Below are 10,543 nucleotides of genomic sequence, written 5' to 3' on the forward strand. Positions count from 1 at the left end.
CTGTTTTACCACAATAAAAACATTTTCTGTTATTGCTGTTCGCTTTTCCTTTAACTTGTTTCTTCCCTTTTCCTTTGGTGTTATTCCATTGCTTTTTGTTAAAATTTTTGTTCTTATTAAAATTGGAATGACTGAAGTTGCTTACACCTTTAGCATTTAGTTTTTGATTTGATGAAACACCCTCAACATGGTATACATCCTTATGTTCAGATTTTAATTCCAGTTCTTTATTCAGTAGTGAACTGTGAATTATTTCAACAGTAAGATCACTCCTACCATACTCTAGAGCATTTTTAATATCTTTATATTTGTCTCCTAGAGCATTTAGTAGGCCAACTACCCTCTATTCATCAGAGATCTTCTCATCACAATTAGCCAAGTCTTGTGTGATCCTATTAAACCTATCCATATTGTCTCCTATATCAAGGTTAGGATCAAACTTAAAGCTAAAGAACTGTCTCCAAAGAAAACATTTGTTTGGGACAGTTTTAGTAAGGTAGTGTTTTTCTAAGGCAGTCCACAATTCTACAGCTGTCTTAGTCTCTCCTACTTTCCTAATCACATTGTCAGATAAGTGTAGGAACAAAGTGCTCCAAGCTAATTCATGTTGTTCAGTTTTCCTGGCCTCAGCCATGGTTTCTGGCCAAGATTCATCAATAGCTTTAGCACATTTCAACTGTAACATAAGTGCTTTTATTTTCTGACGCCAGAGACTAAAGTCTCCTTTGCCATCCCAAACTTGGACATCTACCTTAGAGTTAATGATGTGTACTAGTGTAAGATATCTACAAATTATGATAACAGAGGTGTATCAAGGTATTTATTCAATCAACAGTATATCACAAAAGGTCACTGTCTTATTCCAATTTCTGATTTTCAGTTAGTGCATAAGTGTGATATGTACAGTAGGTATAACACACAGTTTAATGCACAATTAGTATACAATTCACTAAACATGCAATGGAATATAGAAGCACAAACTTACACACAGTAAGCTATAAAGTATAGTATATGCGATGTATGTACCTTGATTGCAATTAAACTCAGGAATTTAACACCTGAGAAAATCAACTTGAGTATTAGTACAATTCACACAGAATGTACAACTATTTGATTAAGGAAATAGATATTAGGGATCTATTTTTCACACACACAGTGAGAAAGATCCAAACAGTTTTTCAAAAGATTTACAGGTTTCTTGAACCGAAGCCCTAGTCCCCAAAGTTTCTAGGCTTCTCTCAGGGAACCCTAGACAGAGGTAGAGTTAGGATAGGTTCAGTGAAACCCAAGGTTTGAAAAAAAAATTTTATTTCCAAAAACAACACCCTTTTAAAAATTATATGTATCAACAATCAGGTTATGCAATACTCAAGGATTATAATACACTGCAGTAACCAAGAACATCAAGAACATGTACTTCTTTCAATAAGATCACAACCCTTGACTACGGAACACAAAGAACTGCAGATTTCAGAAGGGACACCAAGGGATTTACACGGTTTTTGAACCAACAATAACCACAAGAAAATATTTTTCTGTTAAAACAATTTTAAAACAGAAACAGGAAAGAAGGAAAAAAAAACCAAAATCTTTCAGAAAGGATCAACACCAAGACTCGAAGGTGTAGAAGTGCACTAAATAGTGCCAAACTTCAATCGAACACTGAGTCGAATATTCCTCAACAGGAAATGTTGGCAGATCTTCTAGATCTGCCGTTTTATCTTTGGCCAGCGATTAGGGTTTTCAAACCCGTAACTAAAAGTTTGAAAACAAAACAAAAATTTCCAAAAGAGCTCTGATACCACTGTAGGACCAAGGATCGTTTTCGAAACAACGAAAAATCACAAAGGACTAAGATCAAAAATGTAAATCTGAACTTAAAGCAGTAAGAACACAAAGCGATTTTTCGGCCGAAGCCCCGAGGCTCAGCGATTGGTTAGATCGCCTAGTCCCCGTTGAGCATCCACAAAGGAATAAGCTCGAATCCACTAAATCAAACAGCCAAATACAGCAAAAGTGTCAAGAACACACAGGAACACAAAGTTCCAACCTCAGCACCATAAATCTCTCAGTACATAAACGAACTCACACAAGAGTTCAAAAAATTAACTCTCACTCAAAGATCTATAAACAGATCACAAGAGAGAATCTCCAAATTACAGAGAGAACACGAAGAATAAAGGAAACTGCTGCCAAGGGAAAAATGAAAAGTATGTTGAAAATATCTCAAACCCTAGTAACAATAATAATTGATCCACGCAAGTCAGATCCAACGATCCATATTGCACCACGTGTCGCAAATCAAGGGTAAGTTGCTATTTCAATTCACAAAACACGCTTTTATCATTTAACAACCAATTCCAGATCCTTCTCACTGTTGGGCTTGAACCGGGTATCTATAAACAGATCACAAGAGAGAATCTCCAAATTACAGAGAGAACACGAAGAATAAAGGAAACTGCTGCCAAGGGAAAAATGAGAAGTATGTTGAAAATATCTCAAACCCTAGTAACAATAATAATTGATCCACGCAAGTCAGATCCAACGATCCATATTGCACCACGTGTCGCAAATTAGGGGAAAGTTGTTATTTCAATTCATAAAACACGCTTTTATCATTTAACAACCAATTCCAGATCCTTCTCACTGTTGGGCTTGAACCGGGTCAGGTAAGTTGGGCTGGACCATCACACAGATAAAACAGCAACCCAATAACACTAACACTGTCCTTGAAGCCAAAACCCGTGCTCTTTGTGTAGTTTCTGGGAAATCGTTTATCAGGTTTTCCCATCCAGATGGGATGGAAGCTAAAAATTTTGATTTTTTTGTGGTGCTATGTCATTTGATAGAATCTGGGACGAGAATAGTCTTTCCGAGTGTTCTAAACGTGGAGAATCTCCTGTTTTCATCGTCAGTTGGAACGACCATTTTTTTGTCCTGAAGGTCGAAGCAGATTCTTACTACATCATCGAGGAGCGACTCTACGGGGGATGCAATCAAGGTTTTACATTGAAATTCGACAGGGATACGACTATCTACAGACTTCTAGATACCAGACAATCTTCAGAAGAAGAACCTATTGATGATAAGCAGAACGTTGGTGCTGTGGAGTCTGATAACTCGAATTTAGAGCAGCATGTGGAACCAAAGGAGGGTATGAAAGAAGGGACACCAGTGAATGACCCGATGATCCAATCACGAGTGAAGAAGAAGAGGTTGTTTGTCGAGGTCAAGAGTCGTGTAAAATGTAAATTAAGAGTTTGTTGGCTGCAATACCAATGAGCACATCTGTTGAAGTTCGATTCTCTGAGTGCATCGTTACCGCAGAACGTTGGTGCTGTGGAGTCTGATAACTCGAATTTAGAGCAGCATGTGGAACCAAAGGAGGGTATGAAAGAAGGGACACCAGTGAATGGACCCGATGATCCAATCACGAGTGAAGAAGAAGAGGTTGTTTGTCGAGGTCAAGAGTCGTGTAAAATGTAAATTAAGAGTTTCTTGGCTGCAATACCAATGAGAACATCTGTTGAAGTTCGATTCTCTGAGTGCATCGTTACCCAACGGAATTTTCAAGAGAAGACACAGTAAACACTCGTGTTTCTGTTCTTATAAACTTATTAATGTAACTCACAAGAGGCCTGAGAAACGAAGAAAAAACTTGTACTAACGAGAATGATAACTCAATGGATTTATAGTAGTTGGTCATTTTGCAGAGTGCTAGACTGCTATTACAGAAACAGTACAATATTCACAACACATCTAGAAATATCAAGAAAAACATTTAGAGTGTGTTTGATTGACATGGAAAATATCATCTAGAAAAGAAAATGTTTTCCTTCTTTTGTGGAAAATAAAAACTACCTTCACCCAAAGAAAATGTTTTCCTTAAAAACAAGGAAAATTAGGCATATTTTTAAAAGTTGGAAAATGTTTTCCATGGAAAAAATTAGCAATCAAACACCTCAAGTAGAAATTTGAATGGAAAATTGATATTTTTCATGGAAAATAAATGTAATCAAACACACTCTTATTTCTAGCAGCAAAACTGAGCACTTAATTTATCCACTTTCATTGCAATCTGGACCCCTTATGGTTGATAATACATTGGCTTGCTCCTCCGGAGCGATTTTCCGTCTGCCATTGCAGTGGAAACATAAAACAAAATGCATTCCAGCACAAGCATTGCAAAGAGTATTTGATTGAGTTAAGGATATCCCTTGTAAGAGTTTTCTTAGCTTTCCCTTTTCGTGCAATCCTACGACTGCATCAACCCCTCCAATGTTTCTACCTCTGATGAAAACCCTCGGGGGAACTACTCGACTTCCGAGTACTCTCCACAGCTCGTCTCTATATTCCAAGTGCATCGAAACATCTCTTTCGTAGTGAACTACTCTAAAACTCTCCAAAAGAAACCGGATTGCATTACAGTCTTCGAAAGTTTTCCAGATTCCTCTCAGGCCGGTGGTGTAGGGTATGACTGAATCAGTTCCATCTGGAGGACATCTCTCTTCAAAGTCCGTTAGAGATGGGAATTCATCATTATCCTCCTTCCTTTCACGGCTTCCAGAATCTTCCATGCCATTCAGCTTGCAGCAAGGTGCATGAATGAGTTCAGAATGGCCCTCGATTTCTCCCATTAGTGGTTGACAAGCTGATTTGCCAATCTCTAATAAATGATCAACCTCGGATAATAATTGTACCTGATGTTGATCTTATGTAGGGTCGAAACTTTTCATCATATGGCACATTGTTTACGAGTCCTGATACACTGATATTGCTGGCTAATTAGTTAGGAAGATTTTCATTGCTGTGTTCTTTGTGAGAAGTTGAGGCTTGAAAGAATGAAAAACTAGGCCTTGTTTCTGAGCGATTGTCGAAATGTTTTTGAGCTTACTAAGGATTCACGCTTTCACGTTCTTTCTTGAATAGGGATCACATGTGCTGACAACAAACTAATAAGAGAAGACTCTCGAATCACCTCACTTCAACACGTCCCTTCACCATGGACTCATAATTCAGTCCCAAGGAAGCCAAAGCAGCCCTTTTTTTATTTGGTTCCTTCCCATTCTTCGTATTAGACTTTTTGGATATAAAGTAGGTTTGGTGATTAAACCTTTTCACCAGCAGCCATGAGCCATGTCCCTGTAAGTCAATACCTTATTTACATGTTCGGTTGGACGATACTAATAAAAAAATTTATCAAAAAATCATCTCAATTATATTCCTTAATCTTTTTCAATATGACACACCAAACAAGCATGTAAAGCAATACTTGGTGAAAGCATATCAGACTTGCATTGCATTTAGGACCGAGCTACATAGCCCGCGCGGGTGATCGCATGATTTACATAATACACGCACATGGGGACCAGGATTATTTTATTCATGGAGGACCCATGTCGGCCATGTGAAAGTGATGTCACCTAAAGTGTCAACAGTGCGGGTCGTTTGGCCTTTTCCCTGTATTTATAACTAACATAGTCAATGAATATGAATAATTATAAGAATCCCTCTTCGCCTCCTACACAAATAAAAAATATTAAACTAGTTGAGAACCCTATGGAAACTCAATAAATACTCGAATTTCGAACCCAAATTAATGACATGTCACGGTTGTGATAGAAATCATTCAAAAAGTGGTCCAAAGATTATTATATACACGTTAGTTAAGGTACATTTCTATGATTACAGAATACATATTGATGGATAACGCTTGAATGTCTTGATTAAGGCCTTGGATACTTCAATCCTGCATGTAAATTAAAGATTGTTTCCATCCACCGCCATCAATACACCACAATAATTTATTTTTATATAAATTTTACATGAACTGTTAGTTTAGGAAACAAACGGTAAGTGCCCACTTGATTTCGAGATGTTCTCAAGAAAGCTCGTAAGTGGAAATTGTAAACAGTCTCAATAAAGAAAAAGGATTAATCAGGATTGACAGATACGAGGTTTATTCCATCAGGAATAGAAACTTTTTATTTACATCTAAAGCCTGGAATTCGATGGAGCGAATCCTCGAGAGCACTTAACTGGAAGCCAAAGTTTCTGATGCCGTAAGCCCAATGCTGAAGTAGAAAGTAATGCAAGTCAATTGCTTCTTGTTCTCATCCACCATTGACATTTTAAGAGTGTACGAACCCTGGGTATGTCAAGAAGAACGTTAGTTCCAAGAAAAAAAAATAAAAAATAAAAAATCATGGCACTTTCTCCAATTTTTGTATTTTCTTTGCTTCCCTTTAATCGTTTTCTTTGTTTGTGTCGTGTGGGCAAAATGAATTTTTTCAGTGGATACTCCTCATTTCATCAGAGTGCAATACATGAAGTTAGACTTGACATGGTTTGCAATAACGGGAATGCTAGACATCATCGACATGATACTACTGAAACATAGTAAAAAAAGGTGACTTACGGGTGGGGTAATTCCAGGTAAAGATTGGGAATGCGAAATCACAAAATCACCCACAGAAACTGGACAGGCCGTCTTTGCACAGAGGTCATGGGTCTCACCATGGACATGAAATCCAAAATATGAAACATCAATTGTAAGTTTCCCACCAGAGAATGCCCTATCTGCACGGCAAGTTCAAGGTAAATCTTCAGCTCACAAGAACAAGTTACACTTGAAGCAACATTCAGCAGAATATGCAGCATGTTTGAAATTATAATCTTTAATAAGATTCTCTAATTGCATGGTTTATATCAACTCATTAGCGTGTGATAAATCTTCTTTCATTTGGCAGTCTCTTTTTCTCCACAGATTCCAAACTAGGTTATAAAATGCCACCCAACTCAAGTGAAAGGATGAAGAAATACTCTAAATAAATGAAAGCTTGTTGCATTATTGACGAAAGCATAACTGGATATACATCAAAAGGTCTAAAAATGATCAGCATACTAAAAGCACACACAACGGGGTGAAGCCGCAAGATAAAGCCAGTCAATATAAGGAAAATGGTAATGCAAAAGGTCTACATCTACGTACAAAATGGTGAGAATCAATGAATCCCCAAAGGATTAGCCAACGTGATTATTACTCCCAAAACATGTGAAGAATCACAAGTACAAACTACCATAAAATCTGCTGGGGGTGCGGGTGGGCATTATTAATAATGCCAAATACGTTTCTAGCAAGAAACCAAATGTTGCTCCTTTTTGTTTCTGTCCTAGGTGGATAATTAGAAGCCAAAAAGTAATTAATGCTGTCTTACAGTTCTTAAGCATGGTAGCTAGAAATAGTGTACTTACGGGATAACTATTGTCTTGGCATCAATCAAACATGTTGCTATGAAGAAATAAAAATGCTATTAGAGTTCTCAAACAAAGGAATTGTTACATACTAGATGGCTATCGTCCAAGTAATCAAAGTAGAGTACATTTCGCAGCACCCAGTGATCTCAAAATTTAAACTTGTGCTGATCTAATGCCAATGAGCTTATGATACATTCTTCCATTGATGGTACACGAAAATTAGAGGGAGAAAGTGAGAATTTAGGACAGAATAGGGGATACATAGTGAGCGAGGCATCTAGTCCTACTACTTTATTCATTACCAATAAGTTAGAAAACCAAATTAAACCCATAATGCATACTTTAAAGTCGACCATCAAAGATCAGTAAAAAGACATGCTACTGATGCTTCTCTTTTATACATACGGGAATTGGTCGATAAGAAATATAAAACACAGAAAAATATAGGAGGTATAAGAAGCAGTACCTTTCAGATAAAAGAAATGGATAAGAGGAAAGTTATTAATCTCATCTTCTGGTTTTCCATACAAGATATTAGCACAAGTACTTTACCATTCAAAGGTTATATTGAATAAGAGTAAGAGAGTACTATTCCTCTTTCTTGCAACCTACCTTCCACCTTGGAAAAATGAGATAAAATACACCTCTGTCGCATAAAAACTGGTTCTTTAACTTTTCAAGGCCAAACACTTTGTAAATGGATTTTTTAAATATGCCTTGCCAAAAAATCCGATTCTCGGGAATATTTTGCTGAAGCAAACAAATTTACTGAATGAATTACCATTCATTTAATATTTGGAAACATAATCAAGTGAATGCTAAAATACATATAAATGCTACCATCTTGAGTCTATTTTGCATTTAGAGAAGTACCAAAACTAATGAAACTCAATTTGACTAAGTCGAAGTCACGGTATTTTTCGATGAAGGAGTACTATTTTCTAGGAAAATGTTCCGTCCATTTTATATCACAAAGAAGCTATCAGAACAACAAAGTAAACAAAAAATGTTCTCAATTTTTTACTGAAAAGACATGTATGCAAAGTACTCGTAACACTGACAAATGCTTCAGCAGAAAATGAGAATTATAAAAATCAAATTCCAGTGTGTGAAGCCTATGAAATCATGCTATTACCAGAAGATGCAGCAATGCTGAAGGTGGTCTCTTTGCCTCTAGAAATAGGGAAAGGAGTTATCTCGACTCCACTGACCTTAACATCGTAGTTAGCCTTCTTATCTGTATTTCATTTGGAGAAGGGCAAGACCAAAAAAATTATAATCAACAAAACAACATAGAAATAAAGATTTCTCTTAGAAAATGCCTCTTAACAAACCAAATTTTAATTCTTGATTATATTGTTTAAGGTTCCATTATCCAATCAATCATCAAAACAAAAATCTTGGCCTATGATATGAATAAAATCAGTAACCACGCCATCAATTTATATAGACTACCAGGATAAAACAAATTTTGGTTGAAACATAACCTTCGATGAAATTTCATTAAAATACCAAACTCGCGGTAACAAGTTACTCTTGAAGGAAAGATTATTCTTTAAGATGTCGAATTTCAAGAAACTTGGAAAAACAGCTCTGAAATCCAAACCCAATCAGCTCCTCCAGAAAAATTAGGAACGGTAAAAACCTAATCTTAAAAACAACATGATTGAGTATGAAAAGAAGAAATCAAACAGGCTGACTCACTGTACGAAACTACAGAGACTTAAATACAATTGAAAAATAAGTGAGTACAGGGAAGGTCTAGAACTCATCTACTACTCCAGAAAATATTTTTAAAAAGTTAAGAATGCGTTTGGTTTGTCATTTTGAGCCATTTTCAATTTTTAGTTTTTGAAAAACACTCAAAAAGGTGTTTGGTACGATATTTTCAAAAATGCGATTTTGAAAACAAGGAAAATTTTATAACAAAAAACTCGAAACAACTTTCTAACGTTTTGAGGGTTTTCAAAACAAGAAAAATGAGCTTTAAAAATTTTCAAATTAAAATAATTAATAAAATTACACACAACTTACCCAAATACAAATACCCCCTTCCCTCCCTCTCCCTCTCCCTATCTCCCGTGCTCCTCCGAAATGTCATAAAACTATTTCTAAAGTTTTTAAACTAAATGCGTTTTCTAATTTTTTGTTTTGTGAAACAGTTTTTCAAAATGACAAACCAAACAACTTTTTTTGTAACACTAAAATAATCACTAAAAACAGAAAATAGAAAATGAATTTAAAACTGAAAACAAAAAAAAAAAAAAAACCAGAATGCAAACCAAACGCACCCTTAATTTCAATAAATGTGAAAAACTGTTATGAAATCCAAACCAAGCAATTGCTCCAAGAAAATTTAAATTATACAGGAGTGGTGAAAAACCCTAATCTTGAAAAAAGAAATCAAACTAACAGATTGACTAAATGAAACTACAGAGACTATAACTCGCGGTAGAAAAACACACGAAGTAAAGGGATTTTGGGGGAATCATACTGCAGTAGTGAACGTCGGTGGACTTAGCAGAAATCCAAGGTAAAAGCAGACAAAGCGAGAAAAGAAGAGCAGTAAGAGGCTTCAACTGAACCATGGCTACTCCTTGATTAATTTAGAGAGAGAAAGAGAGAGATGGCTTCTGGTTGAAAAGAAAGTGACTGAATGCTTGTTATGGATGGTCTCGCCGAACAGAATACATTGGTTTAATTTCATCAGCGGCCCAGTAACTTTGAGAAAATATTCTATTGAACCACTGAACTTTTTGTTTCAAATGTTAAAGCCTCGAATGGATAGAAATTGCTTAGTTAGCAGTTAAATTGTAACGTGCCTCACACATTATCGAGTCAACTCGACATTGGACCAGGCGAATAAAGTGTCAAGTGATGCAAAGTATAAGCATAGATACTTTTTTAAAGTGATTCAGTATTAAATTGGAATGCTACCGAATAATTGCGTGAAAGATCGGTTATGATTTAGCTTCTCATTTGGGGAATCATGGGTGGTGGAACTTGACATAGTGAGGACTAAAATTTCATAATTTAATTGAACAAATTGTAAGGTTCCCAACACAAGTAATCACTCTTCTGATTTGACCTACATTATTTCTAATTATAATGAGTGAAATACTATTTTTTTTTTTTGAGAATAAGTAGTTGATAAAAAAAGAACATATTTTGTGTAATATTATTTTATGAAATATTACGTGATTAAAAATATAAAAAAAAAATATAATTTAATTTAATGGGACTGAACGGAGGCTTTGCAAATTTCACCTCCAAAACTCAAAATCGC

At 35.8% G+C, this 10,543-nt stretch overlaps 2 protein-coding genes and 1 pseudogene across 2 annotated transcripts; 1 reads left to right on the top strand and 2 right to left on the bottom strand.

Moving 5' to 3' along the window:
- Positions 1-2,596: 2,596 nt before the first annotated feature.
- Positions 2,597-3,751, top strand: LOC111373486 (annotated as a pseudogene).
- A 307-nt stretch (positions 3,752-4,058) lies between these two features.
- LOC111373487 (uncharacterized protein At5g39865-like) lies at positions 4,059-5,303 on the bottom strand. The gene is made up of 3 exons (XM_022996019.1): positions 5,250-5,303; positions 4,984-5,142; positions 4,059-4,700 (listed from the first exon to the last, which is right to left on the bottom strand). Exons 1-3 carry the CDS (start codon positions 5,301-5,303, stop codon positions 4,059-4,061), a joined length of 855 nt encoding a protein of 284 aa, XP_022851787.1.
- A 419-nt stretch (positions 5,304-5,722) lies between these two features.
- Positions 5,723-9,942, bottom strand: LOC111373508 (putative phosphatidylglycerol/phosphatidylinositol transfer protein DDB_G0282179). Its single transcript, XM_022996039.1, has 4 exons — positions 9,752-9,942; positions 8,393-8,494; positions 6,419-6,579; positions 5,723-6,148 (listed from the first exon to the last, which is right to left on the bottom strand). Exons 1-4 carry the CDS (start codon positions 9,843-9,845, stop codon positions 6,035-6,037), a joined length of 471 nt encoding a protein of 156 aa, XP_022851807.1. The 5' UTR covers positions 9,846-9,942; the 3' UTR covers positions 5,723-6,034.
- Between the last annotated feature and the right edge of the window lie 601 nt (positions 9,943-10,543).

The sequence above is a fragment of the Olea europaea genome, unplaced genomic scaffold (genome assembly GCF_002742605.1).
Source record: "Olea europaea var. sylvestris unplaced genomic scaffold, O_europaea_v1 scaffold1137, whole genome shotgun sequence".
NCBI lineage: Eukaryota > Viridiplantae > Streptophyta > Magnoliopsida > Lamiales > Oleaceae > Olea > Olea europaea.

Bases quoted from the DNA above. Each gene is read 5' to 3' on its own strand.
- LOC111373487 (XM_022996019.1), bottom strand. From the start codon at position 5,303: ATGCAATGCAAGTCTGATATGCTTTCACCAAGTATTGCTTTACATGCT. The intron at 5,143-5,249 runs GTGTGTCATATT...ATTGACTTACAG, and splicing joins TTGCTTTACATGCTTGTTTG to GGACATGGCTCATGGCTGCT. The intron at 4,701-4,983 runs GTGAGGTGATTC...GATCAACATCAG, and splicing joins TGGTGAAGGGACGTGTTGAA to GTACAATTATTATCCGAGGT.
- LOC111373508 (XM_022996039.1), bottom strand. From the start codon at position 9,845: ATGGTTCAGTTGAAGCCTCTTACTGCTCTTCTTTTCTCGCTTTGTCTG. The intron at 8,495-9,751 runs GTATGATTCCCC...AATGAAATACAG, and splicing joins CACCGACGTTCACTACTGCA to ATAAGAAGGCTAACTACGAT. The intron at 6,149-6,418 runs GTAAGTCACCTT...TGACATACCCAG, and splicing joins TACCTGGAATTACCCCACCC to GGTTCGTACACTCTTAAAAT.